General features: G+C 41.7%; 1 protein-coding gene across 6 annotated transcripts in view; it reads right to left on the bottom strand.

Annotated features, from left to right (window-relative positions):
- The window catches only part of LOC105066695 (pecanex 2), a 271,254-nt gene that overhangs the window by 187,907 nt on the left and 60,398 nt on the right, over window positions 1–22,949 (bottom strand). For all 6 annotated transcript variants that reach the window (XR_012509907.1, XM_074373145.1, XM_045514586.2 and 3 more), the window contains 4 exons: window positions 19,871–20,006; window positions 7,864–8,009; window positions 609–762; window positions 490–522 (listed from right to left, as the gene is read on the bottom strand). Coding sequence is in view for 5 of the 6 variants with exons in the window: in XM_074373145.1 (XP_074229246.1) it covers window positions 490–522; window positions 609–762; window positions 7,864–8,009; window positions 19,871–20,006 (469 nt within the window). In the remaining variant the exon portion in view is untranslated. The remainder of the gene's footprint in view (window positions 1–489; window positions 523–608; window positions 763–7,863; window positions 8,010–19,870; window positions 20,007–22,949) is intronic.

Genomic DNA, 22,949 nt, shown 5'->3' with positions numbered 1-22,949 from the left:
GCCGGGCACTGTTTTAAGCCCATGACTTCGATTAGTTAATCCCCAATAGGCATTTTTATTATCCTTACTGACACAGGTGGAGATCGGGGCTTACGGAGCACACATCTCGCTCAGGGTGCAACATTCAAACACAGGAGCCAGGAAACCAGCACAGGCAGTCCGACCGCAGAGCCTGCCGTCTTCCCTGCCAGGCAGCGTGGTCTTTCCTGACGCCAAGTCCAGTGGGACAGAAAAGCCCCCACCCCTTTCCCCTGCCACCACCCACACCATGCTCTCAGAACTAGCCCGAACTTGGCCACCATGCATTAATACTCCTAGTGAATATTTCTACTTATATATCCAATAGACAGACAGACAGACAGACAGATAGATAGATAGGTAGATAGATAGACAGATAGATATGTTGCCTTTGGAATGGATTTTGGCCATTCCCTGATCTTTGACACAAAGCAGACAAGACAAGCTACTTGCCTGTTACTGGAAACTTACGTGTATGGGGGAGGCAGGGTCGGGCTGAACACTCTAGAACACAAATCAGAAATGTCTGTGTCATCATCTCATGATTTCAAGACTACATTAGTGATGCTAAGAATTAGATGTGGTCTTGCCTTTAACAGGGAATACTGGCAGCTGGCCATGACAAGGCAGAAGAGGAGGAGCCCTATGTCTTTGCAAAAGCCTTGGTTCAATGTCAGAAATCCCAGCAGGGAAACCAGGACGATGAGTAGAACTGCCAGCACGTTTTCCTTGACGTCTTCAGTTCTGTGCAAAGTAAACAAATGAAAACAGAGGGGATGAAAGGTAAGCCTGTCTGTTTCCAAACAGAGAATACAGGCATGCTTCTAAACAGACAGACAGCGAGAGAGTACATCTTTATATTTAGTAGCAAGATTTTAAGTTTCTTTCTTCCTTCTTCCTTCCTTCCTGTTTCTTTCTTCCTTTCTTTCTTTTTTTCTTTCTCTTTCTCCCTTCCTTCCTTCTTTCCTTCCTTTCCTTCCTTTCTTTTCTTTCTTCCTTTCCTTATGCCTGCATTTTATAAACAAAATCCATACTTTAACCCCAGATCTCTGTTACTGAAACAAATGAAATACAGTCCCGTTGGTTCTCCTTGGCCACTCAGCTGGGTTTACTGGGAGAAGACTGTGAACCATGCCATCCACAAGAGTGAAATGTGTTCAGAGTCAGAGCTTCACTGATTCCTGTAAATGGCGGAAGGAGGTGCCTTAACACCTGGCTATAGCAGGCAATCCTTTCCAGATACAATCTCCATGGCCGGAATTTGCTGCTTAGTGTCAGAAGCCAGGAGAGCTCCAGTCGGACAGCTGACAGTGCAGAGGGTCTGACTGCAGTGTGTCATGACCACAGCCTCACTGGGTGGTTCTCTCCAGGGGGCGCCACATGAGAGGTGTGGGGCAGAGAGGTGAGCTCATCCTGGGGTGCCATCCTTATAGTATCTCTTCATACTCCCAGAGAGAAGTAACAAGGTTCCTGAGAAAGCAGCATGGCTGGAGAATTGGAAAGGATGTGTGACTTAAAAAATTTTTTGTTTTGTTTTGTTTTGAGGGGGAGGTAATTAGATTTATTATGGGTGTACAAAGAGACAAGAAAGGGAGTTTTAAGATGCTGATACAAAGGGGCTGAAGGCTGGATCCTGGGGGAGGTAACGAGGACCACTAGCAAGAGAGCACAGATGCATCAAAGTGCGAGAGAGGATATGGGAACACTGGAGGGAGTTAGAAAGGCTACAAAAGCTGAGTTGACGCTGGGATTATGACTTCAGAGGTGGGAGACTTCAATGGGAGGACAAGATGCAGGGTGGGGTTATGGGCAGGAGTAGCTGAAATGAAGTAAGGGAGGATGGCGTGGACTACAAGGTCGAGAGTTAGATGGGTCATTCACAAGAATTCTGAGTTGGTTTCTTACCTCACCAATTTTTACTTATGTGCATATCGGTCTTTCCAATTAAATTACAATCATTTTAAGACAGGGACAATTGGCTACTTCATCCCTGGCATGTGCAGGCACTCCTAAACATTTTTTTAAATTAATAGAATTATTTTTTAGACCAGTTGGAAATTCACAACAAAAATCGAGGGGAAAGTACAAAGACTTCCCACAGAGCTCCTCTTCCCAAACACACACCCCCTTCCCCACCATCAACATCCCCCGACTAGAGTGATACATTCATTGTCAGTGATGAACCAACACTGGCAAATCATTATCAACTGAAGTCCATAGACTGCATTATGCCTCATTCTTGGTGTTGAATAGTCTACAGGTTTTAGACAATGGTATGTATCCATCATTACAGTATCACAGAGTACTTTCACTGCCCTAAACATTCTCTGTGCTCTGCCCATTCATCCCTCCCTTCTCTCTGACCCCTGGACACCACTGATCTTTTTACTGACTCCATAGTTTTCCCTTTTCCAGAGTCCATAGTTGGAATCTACAGTATGCAGCCATTTCAGATTAGCATCTTTCACTCAGTAATACACACTTAAGTTTCCTCCACATCTTTGCATGGCTTGATACTTCTTTTCTTTTTACTGCTGAATAATATTGCACTGTACGGATGGACCACAGTTTGTTTATCCACTCACTTATCAAAAGACATCTTGGTTGCTTCCAAGTTTTGGCAATTACGAATAGACCATCTATAAACATTTGTGTGAACATAAGGAGCATGTTTATTGGATCAAATGGTACTAGTATGTTTAGTTTGTAAGAAACTGCCAAGCTGTCTTCCAAAATGGCTATACCATCTTGCATTCGCACCGGCAATGAAATGAGAGTTCCTGTTGCTCCACATCCTTGCCAGCATTTGGTGTTGTCAGCGTTTTGGATTTGGCCATTCTAATAGGTGTGTAGTGGCATCTCATTATTGTTTTAATTCATAATTCCCTAATGATGTCTGATGTGGATCATTTTTCCACGTGTTTATCTGCCACTTATATATCTTCTTTGGTGAGGTATCTGTCCAGACCTTTTGCCCAGCTTTTAATCAGGCAATCAAGACATACAGAATCAAGAAGTATAGAAATGGAAAGGACTCAGATATTATGATGCTCATGTTGCAAATTTTTAAAAAAATGTTTGGGGTGAACAAAATATATTTGATGAAAAGGGAAATGCATGTGCTTTTTATTTTCTACTCTGCACTTTTTATAGAACTGAATACACTTCTTAGTTCAGATCCATAAAATACAGTATGAATTCTTTAATGTGTTCGTAATATTTTGATGTATCTACTTAAAACTATCTAAAGACTTAGGAAATAAAATGAAACTAAAATTTCAGTTGAAAATATTATATGTTTAACTATGCTGTACACCAGAAACTAACACAATATTGCCAATCAACTATACTCCAATTTAAAAAAATTTTTTTAACTTTTTTCTATTTAGGAGAAAATAATAAGGTTCCTAAAAAGAGTTTGGGATTAATAGATACACATTACTATATATGAAACAGATAAACAACAAGGTCCTACTGTATAGCACAGGGAACTATATTCAATTTCTTGTAATGAGCTGTAATGGAAAAGAATCTGAAAAAATATTTTTAAACAAAGTTCCTAAAAAGTCTTTGTTCCCAGATTTTCCTCCACCAGGACTCTATCCCTTTGTCCCCAGCCTCCCCACCTCTGCTCCCTTCCCACAGTTCCTCATGTATCTATATTTAAGTAATGAGTTAAGAAGTTTGCTCACTGGGCAAGGAGTGTCATAATTGAGGCTGCACTTTAGAAAGATTTATCTTGTGGAGGTTAACTAGATTCACTGAAGGGGAACAGAAAAACAATACTCCCAGAGAGAAGTAACGAGGTCCTGGGAAAGTGACATGGCTGGAGAATCGTGAGTTTTAAAAAAAAATTTTAATTGAAGTATCATTGGTTTACAATGCTGTGTTAGTTTCAGGTGTACAGCAAAGTGATTTGGTTCTACACACACACACACATATATAAATCTGTTCTTTTTCAGATTCTTTTCCATTATAAGTTATTACAAGATATTGAATATAGTTGCCTGTGCTATATAGTAGGTCCTTGTCGTTTATCTATTTTATATATAGTAGTTAGTATCTGTTAATCCCAAATGCCTAATTTACACCCCCCTTTCCCCTTTGGTAACCATAAGTTTGTTTTCTATGTCCATGAGTCTGCTTCTGTTTTGTAAATAAGTTCCTTTGCATCATTTTTTTTAAAATTCCACATGTAAGTGATACCATACGATATTGGTCTTTCTCTTTCTGACTTACTTCACTTAGTATGATCATCTGAGGTCCGTCCACGTTGCTGCGAGTGGCATTATTTTATTGGAAAGGACAGGTGACTTTAAGACACAGTTCAATACATAAAATAGATTAACAGCAAGGGCCTACTGTACAGCACAGGGAACTATATTCACTATCTTGTAGTAACGTATAATGAAAACAAATATATGTATGTATATGTATGACTGAAACATTATGCCGCACACCAGAAACTGACATAATATGTTAAACTGACTATACGTCAATAAAAAAATTTTTTTTTAATAAGACACAATAGAGAGTGAGGCAGAAAAAAAACCTTGTGATTGAATAGATTTTGTACAGCAAAAGACTGGTTGAAAAAAAATGAAGATGGTCCAAGATTTCCATCTTGGGGAAAAGGATTATAATGGCAGAAATTGGGAAGGGGAGCTGGTTTGGTAAGGGAACGGGATTCATCTGTTCACAAAACAGAAGTGCTCAGCGCTGCTCTGGGTGCTGGGGATACATCAGTGGAGGAAACTCATGAGCTTCCTTTCTAGGGGGCAGTGGCATAAAACAAGTAATACAAACACACAATAAGTATATAGTGTTTGAAGATGATGAGTGCAATAGAAAGATGAATAGTGCAAGTCAGGAGGGATTATGAGTGTGTGGACAGGGAGCTGATGTCCTTTTAAACAGGAAGGTCAGGCTAAGCCTCACCAAGAAAAGACACTTGAAAGACGAAGGGGTTGGTCGTGCAGGTATTGGAGGGGAGAGAGCTCCGGGCAGAGGCAACAGTCTTAAGGCTGGAAAAGTGCCTGGTGTGGTGAAGAACAGAAGGGCCGGCCTCACTCTGCTGTGTTAAGAATAGCGCACAGGTGGCGGGGTGGAGCGGGGGTAGTATAGCTCAGTGGTAGAGCGCATGCTTAGCCTGCACGAGGTCCTGGGATCAATCCCCAGTGCCTCCAATAAAAATAAATAAATAAATAAACTGAATTACGTCCCCTCCTCAAAAATAAAAAATAATAATTAAAAAAAATGTTTTAAGAGTAGCACACAGAGACAATGGGTGTGTGCAGGAGATGCCACTGCAGTAGCCCAGATGGGAGATGAAAGTAACTCTGACCAGGGTGGTAGCACTAAAGGTGGAAGCTGCCGCAGACGCATTTGAAGCAGCAGTACACATCCTTCCCTGTGAGAACTGAACGTGTGCGTGTGACAGGAAAGAAGACTCGAGGATGACTCCAAGATGCTCAACCCGAGAAGCTGGCAGGGTAGGGCTGTCATCAGTGGAGATGGAGCCAAGGACAGGTGGGGCAGATTCAGGATGAGAAAATTTTTAGTGTCTCGATTTGACAATAGCTACTTTGACTTCCCTAATTTTAATTTTTTTTTAGTTTCTTCTTTCTGGGTTCTGGGCCACATTCCAGGTAATAATAATAACAATAGGAACTAATATTTAAAGAACTCTTTCGATGGCTAAATTGGTTTAATCCTCACAACCTCCCTGTGGTATAGATTATCCCCATTTGACAGGACACTGAGGCACAGAGAGTTTCTGTAGCCATCCTAAGATCACAGCACTAGTGAGCAGTGGGGACTAGATTTGATTGCCACAGGGTTCTCCGGGGCCCAGGGGCCCCCCACACCAGCCAAGGAATCCATGGATAATGGAGGCGGTGGCATCTCCACTCAGGTCATCCCTGAGCACAAAATTTAAACCCCATCATAACTTGCAAGAGAGGTGATTAAAACTATAACACTACAAACGTTTCAAAACTGTAATAATCTTCAGCATCCTTTTGTAGACCTCAACTGGAATTTTTCATCACCGAGTGGATGTTAAAATAACAAGCCTAGAAACGTACAGAAATATGTGGTTTTAGTATGAAGGGTTAATACAAGCTAGTTCAACGTTCAATCATTTCTTTTCACCAGACTATTTCAAAAAAACTGTCTCATCTAACAGAGTGTATTATCTTGAATGATTTTAGTTAAGCATGAAATCTTTGTCTTCAGGGTGTGCCCCTGGGGTAACACAGTGTTGTTAGAAGAACCATTGTAACTCCTTTCCCTGACTTGTGGGTCCTGGAATTTACTGTTGTAATTTTGCATGACTATAGTTTTTAGTATGTGATCACACCATTTAAGACATTACTATAACAAGTAGTCACTGGGGGACCAAATACAGCAAGGCAGGCAACTAGCCTTCCCACGGCCCCACTGGCTGGAATTTAACTGTGCATCTCAGCCTTTTTGCTGATGACACTGTTATTAACAGCATTGTGAATTTCCAAACCCACACTCCACTCACCCCTTGAAGATCACAGTCTTGTTCTTTGTATTCCTTGAGGCGGCAGAGGTGGGCATCTCCATCCCACCTTAGCCCACCTGGCCCTCCCACCTCTGCCTCCCCATCCAGTAACGGCAGCTCCCACCCACAACACTGCGTCTTGAGGAGCTTGGTGAGAAAGAGCAAAAGGGCTTAAAGGAAAGATCAGCACTCAAATTACAGGACAGAGAAGTAGAACCCAAGCTGTGAAGGGGAAGGGCTAGACATCACTCCATCCATGTTTCTCCCCTCTGTACCCACGCCCACACCCAGGCATGTGAGCTGCAGGCTCTCCCACAAAAACGTGGCAAAGGAGAGAGCAGACCAACGCATAACACTGTCCCCAGAGCTAACCTAAGTCTAAACCACGTGACCCAATTCTCTTCCCACCCAACATTTTTTTTAATTGAAGTATAGTCAGTTTATAATGTTGTGTTAATTTCTGGTGTACAGCATCATGTGTCAGTTATACATAAACACACATATATTCTTTTTCATATTCTGTTTCATTATAGATTATCACAAGATATTGCATATAAGTCCCTGTGCTATATAGTAGGACATTGTTTAACTATTTTATATGTAGTAGTTAGTATCTGCAAATCCCAAACTCCCAATTTATTCCTCTGCCCACCCCTTCCAGCCCTGGTAACCATAAGTTTGTTTTCTATGTCTGCGAGTTTGTTTCTATTTTGTAAATAAATTCATCTGTTTCAGTTTTCTAGATTCCACATAGAAGTGATAACATACGGTATTTGTCTTTCTCTTTCTGGCTTTCTTCACTTGGTATGATAATATCTAGATCCATTTATGTTGCTGCAAATGGCATTGTTTCATTCTCTATTCCATTGTGTATATACACTACAACTTCTTTATCCAGTCATCTATCGATGGACATTTAGGATGCTTCCATGTCTTGGCTATCGTAAATAGTGCTGCTATGAACACTAAGGTGCACATATCTTTTCATATTAGAGTTTCCTCCAGATATATGCCCAGGAGTGGGATTGCTGAATCACAGGGTAAGTCTATTTTTAGTTTTTTAAGGAATCTCCAAACTGTTCCATAGTGGCCACCCCAAACGACATTCCCTCCTCCCTCCCATTTTAATTGCTAAATTACAGTTTCTTCAGTTGTTGGTATCTTACTGCTTCAACTCTGGGTTTGCAGCACAAGAGGTGGACACCTTGAAAACCCTAGCATGCAGCAAAATTTCTTTTTGTGAGCATGCACGTGCACACTGTCACGCCCCTACTGTGTCTCTCACCAGAACACGAGTGAGCTCAGGGACTTACCGATCAAGCAACGCCAACAAGGTAAGGCGATCATACCAGACCTTAATCCACTTGCCAGGGAAAATGATGAACTTGTAAAACTGCTCTCGGTTAAACTTTCCTTGTGTGGAAGAACATGACGAGTCTTCCAGATCCTGACTCAGGTGCTTTTAGATACCGAAAGGAAAAAACAGAGAACGGTTTCACATTACATGTTATTGTCATCAATAAACCTCATGCCTTAAAAAGTACCAGAAGCAGATGTTCAAATTCTGACATGTAAACCAATACAGTTCATAAATACGGGTACCCTAGAAAAGAGTAAGGATCAACAAAAAAGTCTTTTTTACCAACACACTTCAATTCCATGATAATGTAACATTAAAATTATGCTACGCATCATATCAAAACACTACTGTTAACTAAGGGCGAGAAACTGCCTTGAAAATAATTCTTACGAAATATCAGAATTCCACAAACGACCTTAAATGCCTTTCCTTTTTGAAAGGTATGTTATTTAATGTAATCCTGAGATAAATATTTAAATTTTACTCTAAGCCAAAAGATTTTCATTGACAATATGTAGCTCTTTGGTGAGGCCCAATACAAGAAAACTGAAATATTTATAGAAAAAAATCTAACCAATAAAACAGAAACAGGCAGGGGAATTTCATCCCAGATTTAAAACATTTTAACCCCAAATTCATCTCTGATTAGCTCTTCTGATCCAGTGGAGAGGAATTCAATGTTGAAGAAAAATGAGTCTTCATTCATTTGTGGAACACTTAATGAGTGACTCTGAGCCCGGCATGAGGTTGGGAGTAGGAATATATGAAAGATTATGGCAGACTCTGTCCCTGGCATCCCAGTGCCGACAGGAAAACATCCCTTAGACACGGTCACGGTCACACAGACTCAGACGCTGACACTGAATGCCCGCCAGAGCCAAGCTCTGCACATGCTAACGCTGAAGCTGGATGCATCATCTGAAAAACACGTGACACAGACCTTGAAGAGATGAAGCCAAGGGGTCCACTCAGGGAGGAACACAGAGGACGGAAAGGAGGAAGAAACACTTAAGAGGTGAAAAATCAAAACCTACCTCTTCTGACACCTGATATGATATTTAAAACATAAGGAGTTAAAGCAACCTGTTGTGACGGTTTTTCCAGAGACTACTCTTGAAATTAAATATAGTTACCTCGATTTTTCATTCTCCATGTTCCATGGCTAAACATCTCAGAAAACTGGAGATCACCTCTTTAAACACAGTGTAATAAGGACCTCGGTCACAGTCATCTTCTGAAAACACACGGTTTTATCCTCTTGTGCTCTGGGGGCACACTTGTCATGTGCACTTAGTAAGCATCTTGTGTACAAATCAAAGCCCAAGGACTCGGAGGTAACTTAGGGTATTTTCCCCTACATTGGAGAACATTAGGTATCACACTTTTTCAAAAAATATAGTTTTATTAAATATTGAGTCAATGCAAATACATATTTTTTTAGTATGTGTAAGGTGGAAAGAAAAACAATTCAATGAATGTGGCTGTCACCCAGGGTAAGAAAAAGAGCACAAATGGAATCACAGACATTCCCAACCACTTCCCTTCCCTCCTCCTTCGGCAAGTGCCACTGTCCTGAATTTGGTGTCATCATTCTCTTTCTTTTCTTCAGTGTTTGCTATACTTATATTCACAACTTCTATACTGTTTATTTATGTTTTAGAACCTTATAGATACAAAACCACAGCATATATAGCCTTCTGCTCCTTTCTTTTTGCTTTCTTCTTCCCTCTGCTCCACATTCTGTTCCCGAGGCTGACACATTGCCATGTTTTATTAGCTGCAGCATATATATTTTCATGGCTATATAATATTCCATTACATGGATGTGCCATAATTCACCTATTCATTTTACTGTTGAATATTTAGGGACTTGGGGCTTTTTTTTCAATTTTTTTCTTTTTTCCTTTTTTTTTTTCTTTCTTTTTTTATGCTATTCTGCTGCTATGAATGTTCTTGAACATGTCTCCTGGTACATCTGTATAAAAAAGTTCTTTAGAACATACACCTGGGAATGGAACTCCTAGGAATGCAAATGTTCAACTATACCAGATGTTCAACTTTACTGAAAAAAAAAAGTTTGACTTTTCCAGGAAATGCACAAATTTACCAGACATGAAATTACTGGGTGTGGAAATGTTCAATTTACTAGATAATACTTCAGTGCTATGGGTTTACACACCCCCAACAGCACACACATGCTGCATCGCTCCACATCCTCACCAACATCTGAGAGCAACAGGCAATTTTTAATTGTTGCTAATCTGGTAAGAATAAAGTGATATTTCTTGTTTATTCTAATTTGCATTTCCCTCACTATTAATGAAGTCGAGCATTTTGTTTGCTTTTAGTTTTTCTTCCTGAAATCATTTGCCCCTTTCTCTGTTGGCCTGCAGCTTTGTCTTTCATTAGTTTGTACATGTGTACGTGTGTATATATGTACACATGTGTATGCATGGAGGCATACTGTGTGTGTACCTGTGTGCCTTTGTATATATACATACATGTATGATCAAGACCTTTATTAAAGGATATATGTTACAGATATGTTCCCAATTTACGGCTTGGTTTTTTACATTCTTTACAGCATTATTGATAAATACATGTTCTTTTTTTATTGAAGTATAGTAAATTTACAATGTTGTGTCAATTTCTGGTGTACAGCACAATGCTTCAGTCATACATGTACATACATATATTCGTTTTCATATTCCTTTTCATTATAGGTGACTACAAGGTATTGAATATAGTTGATAAATACAAGTTCTTAATTTAAGTGAAATATAATGTATCCAACTTTTCCTACCAAGTGCAAAAGCTCTGCACTTTCTATACCTTGTTTACTAAATCCTTTCTCCCCCAAGGCTGCAAAGATATTTGATTATATCACCTCTCCTAAAGTTGTATAGTTTGGCCTTTCGCATTTAAGTTGCTGGTCGACCAGGAATAAATTTTTGTGTATAATGTGAAATAGGGTACATTTCCTTTACCATAAAGAAAACCGTTGCCCCAGTGCCTTTAATTAAAATGTTCATCCTTTTCTTGCTGGTTTACCAGCATCCCAACTGCCTAAGTCTGTGTTATCTCAGCCTTTAAATTTTTAATATTTTTCCTATCCCGTTCTTCCCTTCATCTCCTTCTGGGATTCTGACCGAGGAGGATGACAGCCCTTCTGACAATGTCCTCCTCACCCTATAACCTCCTGTTCTGTTTCCCTCTGTGTCTCTCTGTGCTACATCGAAATTATTTCTCCAGATCTAACTTTCACTTTACCAGTTCTCTGCTCCTAAGTGTCAGATTTCTTGTCAAATCCTCCAAGAGTTTGCTTTCATTATCACATTTCTCATTTCTCGTATTTGGTGCTTCTCCAGATCTTCTTGGTGATTATAAGCCTTTTGCTTCTTACTTACATTTTCAATCTCTTCTTTTACTCCTTTCGATGTATTAGATGTACCTACTCTCTATTCTGAATCTGATCATTACAATTTCTAAATTCACTGAGAGTCCGTTTCTGCTTTCTGGTGACGTTCCTGGCTCTTATTCGCGGCAGTCGGTTTTGTAGTATATGTTAAAACTTTTCACTTAGTCATACTTTCCTTGTCTCTTTACTAGCATGCATTCTTCAAGAGCAATATTAAAGCTCTGTTCTTCCAGACTGAAATTTACCTTTGTTTCTGCTAGGTGCTTAGAGGCACTACCACTCAAGGACCACTTCAGAATACATCCTCTGTTTGAGCTGTTTGAACCATCCATGTAGAGTGAATAAGGGCTGCAAACTGGATGTTATCTTGTGGTTACAAAGTCTTCAGAGAGATTTCTGTCCCCTTAGTCAGCACCAAGGTTTGAGACAGGCAGCTTTCCCGGCAGCTCCCTTGTGGGAGTGCTGATGATAGAGTGTGTTTATTTAATCCTAACAAGTGGGGTGCAGCTTGTTGGGGCCCTAGATTAAGAGGAGAGGGTCCTGTTAGATTTTGTTGTGCTTTGTCTCCAGTTCTCAGCGCACAAAGACAGTTAAATCCAAATCCCCCATTGACCTCCTCCTTCACTGTTGGGCCATTCATTGCTCGTCCTTTCTGTCAGTCAGCCTTCTAGAGATGCCCAGCCTCCTCTGAATCGTCTAATTATAATCTGTGTTTTTACAATTGTGGTTTAAAAAAACACAGTGTAAAACTGACCATCGTAACTATTTTTAAGTGTACATTTCACTGGTGTTAACGACATTCGTATTGTTGTGCAACAGATCGCCAGAACTCTTTTATCCTGCAAAACTGAAACTCGGTCTGCATAGAACACTAACCCCCCATTCTCTCCTCCCCCAGCCCCTGGCCACCACCATCCTGCCTTGTCTCCAGGAATTTGCCTACTTTAGGTACCTCGTATAAGTGGAATCATACAGTATTTGTTCTTGACTGCCTTATTTCATGCAGCATCATGTCTTCAAGGTTCATCCGTGTAGCCTGTGTCAGAATTTCCTTCCTTTTTAAGGATGCGTAAAGTTCCATTGCGTGGATACACGCCACATTTCATTTATTCATTCACCTGTTGATAGACATTTGGATCGCTTCCACTTCCTGGTGGAATATTCACTATTCCAACAGTGAAGAATGCTGCTGTGAACACGCACATGCAAATATCTGAGCCCTTGCTTTAGGCTCTTTCAGACGTGTGCCTAAAAGTGGACTTGGTGGATGATTCAAGTCCGTGTTTTTATTTGTTTGCACTTGCCTGAATTTTTCCAAAATGGATTTGAGGTAGGCTCTCATTTCCTGTAGGCTAATGAACATAAAACACGGGAGACTGATAAGAAGGACCAAGACAAGAAAAGGCAGGAGGGCAGAACGGAAGAGCAGCCGTGGAGGTGGTGTGGTCTTTTAAAGGTCTCCCTCCCAGACGGCTCTTTGACTTATAAAGCAAGAGGTTATCCTTGGAGAGTCTGCATATTTTTTTTATCTTAATTCACTGAAAGTCACGGATGTCAAAATGCCTGGCACGCATCAGGACAGCACACTTGCTTCACTGGAGACCACTGAGAGGTTTCACCATCTCTCTGTTCCCAGATGCTAATTCACTGACTCAGCTCTGCAGCATGCAGTCAGACTATAAAATATTAATGCAAAAGGCATTTCAAGGGAAAGCTGACCCATCGTGAAGGCAATATACAGGATGGGCCGGGCTGTATTATTACAGGAAAGCTGAGACTGTCAGCAATGCTTGCGTCTGGAATTCTCCTCCCAACAGAAAAGAGTGCTCGTGGAAACTTCCTGCTGTCACTTGAGCAGGAAGTGAGCAAGAAGAGCATGTGTGCTCCAGAGTAAACCTTCCCCCTGCAAAGAGATCCTTTTCCTTCATGTTCCCTGGACAAAGAGTGCAAGTAAGAAATGTGTGTACAGGTGTATGTGGTTTACTGTTCTGTGATGTAGGAATTCAGGCGTGACGCCTAAATAGGTCAAGGACAAGCAACAGTGGAGGCGATGGCATTTTTTTAAATAATAAAAAAGGATATTCTTATTAGAACATTTTAATAGAATATTTTATTAGAATATTAGATTTTATTTGAATATTAACCTTAGGGAAGTTCAAACTAAAAAAAAAAATCACATGAAGACTACATCTTTTGCAAAACTTATTAAAGATTCTGGCGTATCAGGCTTTTTATTGCTGCATAAATGAAAATCCTTGTTTAAAAACATCTCAGAATTTAATGCAGAGAGAAAACTGACTTGATTTCTGTGATCATTTGCGGGGGACGCCACAGCAAGGTGCCACAGTTTGGGTGGCTTAGACAATAGGAATGTCTGTCTTCCCCCAGACTATCTGAAAAATCCAAGAGTTCCATATAACTAATAAAAATTTTGATAATACTAATAATTGACACCGATTATTAAAGGCACAGTTTTGCCATATATCCTCTCTAATCCTCCAAACCTCACAATAACTCTTCCACGGAAGTGTTGCTATTATTCTGGAGGCTAGAAGCCCAGGATCAAGGTGTTGGCAGGACTGGTTTCTTCCGAGGCCTCTCTCCTTGGCTTGTAGACGGCCACCCTCTCCCTGTGTGTTCCCACGGTTTCCCTCTGTGTGTCCGTGTCCTGCTCTCCTCTTCTTAAAAGGACACCAGCCATACTGGATTAAGTTCTACACCAATGACATCATTTTAACTTAATCGCCTCTTTAAAGGTCCTATTCCAAATACAGTCATATTCTCAGGTCCTGGGGGGTTACAACTGCAGTATATGGATTTTGAGGGAGCACAAGTCAGCTCGTAACAACGTCCTTTATGAGAAAATCAGGTTCATTGAATTTCATTTTTTGCCTTAAATACCAGGGAACGCACAGAGCTACATGTTTCAGAGAATTACAGCAATTATTCTTAGCCTGTTTTATGATGTAAATCTCAAACTCAAATGTTTCTCATCATTTTAATCATTCATTTTATTCACTCATCCCAACAGATATGTATCGTGCAGATTATCTAAGCCAGATCCTATATGTAATCTAAGCTGAGAATTCAAAGAATAACAAGACAGAGTTTCTATCTTGAAGGGGTTTAGAAATTCCTGGGGTGTAGACAAGCTAACCCGCCCTGATAACTCAACCACACACACACACACACACACACACACACACACAAGTCTGCATCTGTATACTCGGAAAGAGACAGACAAGGGAGCTGAGGGAGCGTATAAGGTGGACACGCCCAGCAAGGACATGGAGAAAGGGGTCCCAGGGCAGAGCTCCTGGAGGGTATCAGCAGTGCAGGGGCTGCAGGCGTGAGGGTCACAGTGGAGACGGAGGGGGAGTTTCCCAACTATGACTCAGGTAAATTCAGAGACACACTAACCAAAACACCGTTTCTGACTCTGATCTGTTAAGTAAGCCTCACCCAGGAACAGCCACATCACCCCATCCAGTAAGTCAGGCCTGCAGCTTTCTTCTACTATTAGAAGAAGGAGAGGAGTAAAGGAGGGGGACAGGGTGTAAACTGAACATGAGTCCTTTTTAAGAGACAGGATGGGAGGAGGGTACAGCTCAGTGGTAGAGTGCCTGCCTAGCATGCACAGGGTCCTGGGTTCAGTCCCCAGTTCCTCCATTAAAGATAAATAAATTTAAAAACCTAATTACCACCCCTTCAAAGAAAACAACAGGATAAATGCCGTTGCTCCCTCCCCACATGGGTCTGCGTTGACAGCATAAGACCAACGTCTGTTTCATGAATCTCAATGATCAAGAACAACTTGAATGATGATCAGCATATTCAGTTTAAGAAGGGAGGGAAGAATCAGTTATAGTTCAATTTATAAAAAAATTCCAAATTTAAAAGAAAAAAGCAGGGAAGTACAAAGTACACTTCAGGAATAATTTTTGGTAGAATCAAAACATTTAAGAGTGTAAAGGTCTCCACCCCTCCCCCAAGCTACCTGAAAAGTTCTACAGTTCAAAATAACGGAACCTTCGAGAATTCCACATGACCGACAAGAATTCTGACGGTATTAATCGCTGCCACCGATCATTAAATTTTGCCACATATTATCTCCAATCCTCAAAACCTCATCATAACTCTCCCACATCAGTGTTATCATCCACATTTAAACTACGGGAAACTGAGGCTTTGAGAGGGGAGATCACTCCCCCAAGGTCCAGCATGCAGCCAGGACTGTGGGAAGCCGAAACCCGGTCTCTGCTGTTTCCCGCACTTCAGGGAACCCAGGCGAATCCACACATCAGGCCGGGCTCACCCGTAGGGTGAAGGCCACTTTCACAGCAGGACCATTCCAGAGACAATACACACAAGTCCAGCTGTGCAAGAGGACATTAAAAACAGCGTTGAGAGAGAAACCACGAGAAAATGGACACTGACAAAAATAACTAGGATGGGGAAGAATGGCTGACAAATAACATGTGCAAACAATTTCAGAGTCAGTTTTATAACTTTGAGCATGAACCCTACCTAACAAAAGGGAGAACACAAATGAAGGTCTGTTATGTGGAGACGAGTGAGCGACCGGCTCTACAGGACGTTCCCAAAGTCAGAGAGGACTAGGGCAGATTTAATTGCATTTGGTGGGGGGGGGGTCTTGAAAAATTCCTGGAGGGGGAAGGGGAGAGAAAAGGGATGGTAGAAGGAGGGGGCAGGATACACAGTAGTCCTGGGTAGCCCCATGTGCTCCTCCTCAAAAGACTGTCATCATCTCCACTGCTCACCCTTGACCTATTTACACATCCCCTGTGGATTCCCATGCACAGAACAGTGACCCGTGAGATGGGTGAGGGGTCTACCAGATCACACGTGCAGCACTCCTGCGACCATGAAGAACAGAGGGAGATAAGGGGTCCCTGCTTATTTTTGCTGGACTAAGAAACAGCCCTTCCCTCGTGTTCTCCCTGACCTTCTGCCTCCTCGCTCCAGGCAGTGCCCACACTTGCTTCTCTCTCACCCGCAGGCCTCGCCCCGGCTCTTCCTCTGCCAACTTCAATGCACCCTCCATGTTTTAGCTGAGATCCCACCTCACGGGGGAAGTCTCCCAGATGCCCTGTATCCTGGCCTGGGGCTTCTTCCACAGCCACGGCGCCTGAGCCTGTCGCGATCACATCTCCACCCCAGACAGCTGACCTGGTTGACCAGATGTCAAACTGCTTGAAGGCAGAGGCTGGTGATTTCTACTGTGGTTTACCCTGCCCCCAGCACAGGGCTGAGGTACAGTAAGTCTTCACTAAGTACATGCAGGACAATGAGCAGAAAACCAATCTAATTTTTATCTCATAGCCAAAACCTAATTGAAATTCCTGGTGGTATCAATTAAATTTGGAAAACTAAATAATAGAACTAAAGAGTTGTTTTCTATATGAGATCTTTGCAAACATTTACTGAGGGGCCAAAGAGGAGCCTGGAGGGAAATCTTCATTTTCCACCTCTATACTACAGAGAGTAAAACTTAAACATTTAAAAAAATTTATCTAAAATTAAACAAGATTACACTGTATAGCACAGGGAAATATACACAAAATGTTGTGATAACTCACAGAGAAAAAAATGTGACAATGAGTGTGTATATGTCCATGAATGACTGAAAAATTGTGCTGAACAATGGAATTTGACACAACATTGTAAAATGATTATAAATCAATAAAAAATGTCAAAAAAAATTTATCTAAAATTAAGAAAGTTAAGAAAGTTGAAGTTCAAGGAGGGGAGGGTAGAGCTCAGTGGTAGAGCACACGTTTAGCTTGCATGAGGTCCTGGGTTCAATCCTCTGTCTCCCCATTAAATTAATTAATTAATTAATTAATTAATTAATTAATTAATTAATTAAAATTAATAAATAAATTTAATTAAATAAATCAATTTCATTAAATTGAATAAATTAATTAAATTAAATAAATCAATAAATCTAATTACCACCCAAACAAACAAAACACTGCAAAGGATAAGAACTGTCTTATCCCCTTCTGTATCTATTTCTTAGCCTAACGAATGGTCTACAAGTAATAAGAGCCTCATCAAATGTTTTCTGAACTGAATAAAATACATATTAAAAAGAAAATTTGAAGTTTATCAGTGAATTTAGTTAAGCAGCAGTGAGACACTACATGCAAATTTAGTTTTTTATACACTTCATTTACATTATGATGCCACTTAGAGAATTTCAAGTGTAAAATGAAGAATAGCGTGGCTCTGGTTTATCCATGCCACAGTTACCTACTCCCGAGTTTCTGCTGTACCTGGGACGTTTTTGAGATATTAAGGCAACGGATTTGCATCTCTGACAATCCAAAATTCCTAGTTTCCCTACAATTCTGCCGCTCGTGGAGTCAATAGCATTTGCATCTTCCCAAACTATCTGAATATTTTCACATAAACTGTCCCTCCTTGCAGGGACCTCTAGTAATGACATTCTGGCCGTAGGTAGAGGATGCATCCCCAGGCCTGTCTCAGGAAAATGCAAGTTTCTCAGAGAAAACCCACATTCCGCAGGGCCCCACCCCCCTGCACTAAGGCTTGTGGCAGGAGCTAGTGCGGGCAGTGGAGGTGGGGCTGGGTACAGGACACAAAGTGTAGGGGACGGAGCTGAGCCCACGGGAGCACATGAGGATACAGAAAAGGCTGGTGAGCACAAAGACTCATGGAGAGGAGAAGGCCACAGAATGCAGGGGCCTCAGAGCTGGGGGCTGATGGAAGGGTCAGAGACCCCAGTAGTGTACCCTAACTGGGCAGGGGTGGGACAGGAGGGAAGGGGACAGGGCACAAGCATTTTAGAATGACACAGCAATTGAGGACAGGACAAAATTGGTTAGAACCAAGATGGTGGAAGAGTTGACTTCCAGTAAACCTTGAGCCTCACTATACGTTCACTGTAACACATTAGCTGCTAAATGTCATACCCACAGGCACCATGACAGTTCCCAGGCTGACCATGAAAGGACAAAAAGTAAGCGGCGGAGGGGGGAGGAATTCCAGGAAATACCTGCCCCTTCTCCAAAATAGTTGGAATGATCCTCCCATTTGTTAGCCTGTGAAATTACCCAGCCCATAAAAACTGTGCCATACCCTGAGGCCACCTCTCTTGCCTGCTGAGGCAGCCCTCACTGTGTCAACGGAGTGGGTATCTCCCTAAATAAATCTCCTTCCATTTTACTATGGCTTATTCTTGAATTCTTTCCTGCCTGAGACAAGAACCTAATCTCTGGTAACGGGCAGGGAACCCCCAGTGGGATCTAAGCCAGGTTTGGCCACCAGGGGCGCCCTCCCACCTCCGCTGGCCTCCCAGGGTGTTGGGAAGCTTCCTTCCGCATCCGGATGCCCTGGAAGGGAGGGAAGGGAGGAAACAGCCCTGAAGACTGACTCCTTGAATTAAGTGAATGCTTTTTCCCACCAAAACTCTTTCATGCCTGGGAGGGCTGGTTACCCTTCACTGGCTTTTTCAAGTCCTCCCTACCCAGTGCCCCACTCCCATCCAGTCAGCAGGAATACTGTCCAGGACAGCATATGGTCAGTTAGAAGGGACTATGACATTTTTTTTCACACAGCTGAACAATAGTGTATAAATTACTGTGGCATCTTTTGGAAAAACTTGGTTAAGCAAGCATGAAAACAAATATAAAACCATAAACATATTTTTTGTTGGCAATATTCTCCAGAAGAAATCAAAACATTGTCAGGAGGAAGGTAAGTGCAGCAATAGAGAAACATCACACTAACTGGCCAGTGTTGCATCTGTAGAACTCTTCCTTCCATCTGTACCTACTGAAATCTACTTTTCTTCAAGGTCCAGCCCAAGTGTCCCTTCTTGTAAGGAGCCTTCTCCATCCTCATTCTCCAAAATGCCCTGACGGAATCTGTACCTCTAAGTTCAGGACCAGGTGTATGTCTTTCCTCCCATGTTATCTTTTTTTTTAATTCTTTGCTCTGCCTCCCACAGTCTCATTAAAGGCCTCCCACAGCCTCATTAAAGGTGCACTGAATAAATGAATAAACACCAATGTTATCTGTCAGTAAACGAACAGAAGGCTTCATCTTTCAAGTCCCTTGATGGTCGTGTCATTTGCTCCAAAAATAAAGTCTCGCTTCCCAGCCAAGATTCTCTTTCAAAATCTCTGAAGCTCAATATATAAGGTGATAACAAATTAATAAAAGTCTAGATATTTTCCAAACCACAGGGGAAAAAGCCATCCTAACCAAGTGAGCATCCTGGCCACCAAAGAGCAATGTAAATAAACTTCTAACGCATTTGGAAGAGCAATTAAGACAGTAATAATCCTGTTAGCATCAGCAGAAGGGTACCTGTTACCTAAATGGTTTCTTTACACGTTCGTTCAGTAGACCACCATGCAGTGATATAGCCCCAACCCAGTGACGTAAAATTCAGCATAAGGCCGGACTAGTTCTGTTGGGTAAATCCAACCTGGAAGTAGGTTTCAAGATCCCTGCTTCTGGAGCATTTACAAGCAGTGATGCTGGAACATACCCGTGGGGTTTCTGGCTGGGTCCTCCGAGCCACCATCAGTAACAGCTGCTGTTGAAGGGCACTGACCGCGGGGTCCCCGGAAGAAGGGTCTTGACTCTCGGACGTGGTGGTACTGGAGGAGCTGATCTGTATGTCCCTGAGGATGGGCCAAACAAACGCTCTGGTTACCTGGAAGTGCAGGACGTCATCTATTAACTGTACACAAACACAGGGGCTCCAGGGATCATCCAGGAAGGCCACGGATAAGCCTTTACAACCTTACACAAGCCGTTCCAAGTCGAAAATTGCGTGTGCAATGCTACCTGCAGGCAGAAGGACGGTCGTCTTGCACACACACATTTGAATCACTCAGGCTGTCCAGAGCTGCAGGGTGCCACGGGATAGGGAGGTAAACGCCTCGTGAACGCCAGAGGCGACGACCTTATTTTTCTTTTCTTTTCTATTCGGGTTGGGGGGGCAGTAACTAGGTTTATTTATTTATTTATTTATTTATTTATTTATTTTTAAATAAAGTTGCTGGGGATTGAACCCAGGACCTCATGCATGCTAAGCACCCGCTCTACCACTGAGCTATCCCCTCCCCTCTGACCTTATTTTTCTATATATTTAATGGTGGTAGCAACCGTCTCTAGCTTCATATTTGGTAAATACAATAAATAGCAAGCTGGACCACTCCCAAGACGCCAATCAGGAAGACACAGTGATGGCCTAACACCTCTGCTACCTCTGGCAACCCCCAACACCAGCCCGCATCACCCCTTCGCCCACACCCCGTCGCCACCCAGAGCAAAGCAAGTGCTCGTCACAGAAAAGAAATGCCCCAGGTAATTGTAAAAGAGGACATTACTGAGCCAGCTGTGATCTGCATCTAAATCGCTTTGTTGTCTTCCATCCCATCGGACAGACAGGACTTAATTAATGGAACTCTTTAAGCAATATCAGATCCTGGCATTCTTCCTTTGGCTCAGAAAGCAAAAACTAGGACACTTCTCTCTGCCTGCATTTCTGGCAGGGTACCGATAACTCTGAGGAGACAGTACGGGCCGCCTCCACCACAGTCATTTCTAACAGAATTCCTGCTGACGTAACTCCAGTTTTATTCAATCATCTAACACCCTGGGTTCAGAAGAGACTAGGTCCCTCCCTAGCCCCCAGGGGTAAATCCTGGTCACCCCACACCCATCCAGGTAAGTCCAGCCACACCGCCCAGTGCCTGGCTTTAGGATGGGAACATAACCCCAGAAGAGGCCAGTGTCAAGCAAAGGGGAGTAGAAGAGGCTCAGGGGCAACTTCTTCTACTTCTTAAAAGGTAACAAAAGTAAGAGACCGTCTTTCTCCTGACCTTTTGATGCTATGTGAATAAGAAACTCACAACCACACAGTCATCATGAAGGCCAAGTGTGAGGACAGCAAAGCTAAGAGATAGAAACTAGTTCCCTTTTTTAATTAACTTATTTCATTGCTAGGGCTTTTTGGGGAGGGTTAATTAGGTTTACTTATTTATTGTAGTGGAGGAGGGACTGGGGATTGAACCGAGGACCTCATGCATGCTAAGCACACGCACCCACAAAAGAAAGAAACTAGTTTCTTTTTTAAATTGTATTATTTTTTCCGTTTTCTTTTCATTTTTCAGTTTTATTAGGTAGAATTGTTACAATTTGACTGCACATGTACAATATATTGTATGTAAATATATAGACACAATATACTGCATATTTTAAAAAAATTTACATATATGTACTGTTCATTGAGAAACTAGTTTCTTGACAGCCAGTCAGCCCTGCACCGGTCACCCCTTTGGACTTCCTGTTTCTAACACATCCTGTAATACATCCAGTAACTGTTTAATCCATTTTCAGTTTGGGTCTTCAGGTTCTTGGGACCCAAACCACCTCAAGAATGCAGATGCTGCCCTAACTAAGGCCATCATCGCCTTTTGATTTCTGACCTCACATTTCAGTATAAAGTCTCTGGCAAGTTCTTGGATCTTTCTCTTCCCTAACTCCCTACTACCATATTCATGAACATGCAAATACTTACTTTACAGGAACAGGGCTGAAAACATGACAGCTATTCACATGGGTGCATGCACACATGCAAGAATTTCTCGACATTTTTGAGACATCATTTAGGACCATTTGATGACACATTCAGTAAAGGCCTTCATGTCAAGAACCATTTAGGAAACATCACACGTTAACATCAGGGTTTAAGAAATGAGTCAGGTGGGATGAGTACAGGGAACCTGAAAACTTAAAAATCCTGTCCTTCCATTATCTGGATGAATGTTCTGTAAACTGCTTTTGCTTCCCGTCTATATTAGTGGTGTAATGTCTAGGGGGGGAAACGTTACATTTATACAGACAATGTTCACTCAAACATATCAGCAACTTCTGAGGACCGAAATTGTCATTTCAGAGCTAAATATAATAGGATCAAAAACATCTTGTTAATGCAAAGTCAGAGAAACCTAAAACTCAGCAAATGTGAGAACTTCACTAAAACCAAAAGATTACTCTGACTTTCCTGTAGGTGATGTAGGTGGTGACTATAAAGGTGGCGGGGGATGGAAAAGTGCTCTTCTATGACAAAATCTAGAAAGAGTATAGCGCCCTCTACTGCCAACTGAAATAAACGAAGCCGGCACAACCGTGTGAGCTGTAACAGCTACTTCAGAGCAACCCTCCTCCTTCCTGCCAGGAAACACGGTGCAAAAGGAAGTGTCAATACACTGCAGCTGAATTTTTTGCCTATTACTTAGCATGCTTCTGACTGCAAAATAAAAATGATAATAAAGAACATTATTACAAGGACCTACTGTAGCACAAGGGAACTATATTCAATTCCTCGCAATAACATATAATGGAAGAACTTGAAAAGAAAAAATATACATGTGTGTATATGTATAACTGAATCACTTTGCTGTACACCTGAAACTAACATTGAAATCAACTACACATCAATAAAAATAAAATTGAAAGTAAAACAAGAACATTTTCTCATGCAAGCCCTTTAAAAATCCTATGTAAAAATCAAGGGTTTGGTTTTCTTTTCAAAATCGTTTGGATGACTTCTAGAG

The sequence above is a fragment of the Camelus bactrianus genome, chromosome 11, assembly GCF_048773025.1.
Source record: "Camelus bactrianus isolate YW-2024 breed Bactrian camel chromosome 11, ASM4877302v1, whole genome shotgun sequence".
Classification (NCBI taxonomy): Eukaryota; Metazoa; Chordata; class Mammalia; order Artiodactyla; family Camelidae; genus Camelus; species Camelus bactrianus.
Note: the sequence above shows the minus strand (reverse complement) of the source record. Positions and strands in the feature narration are given on the sequence as shown.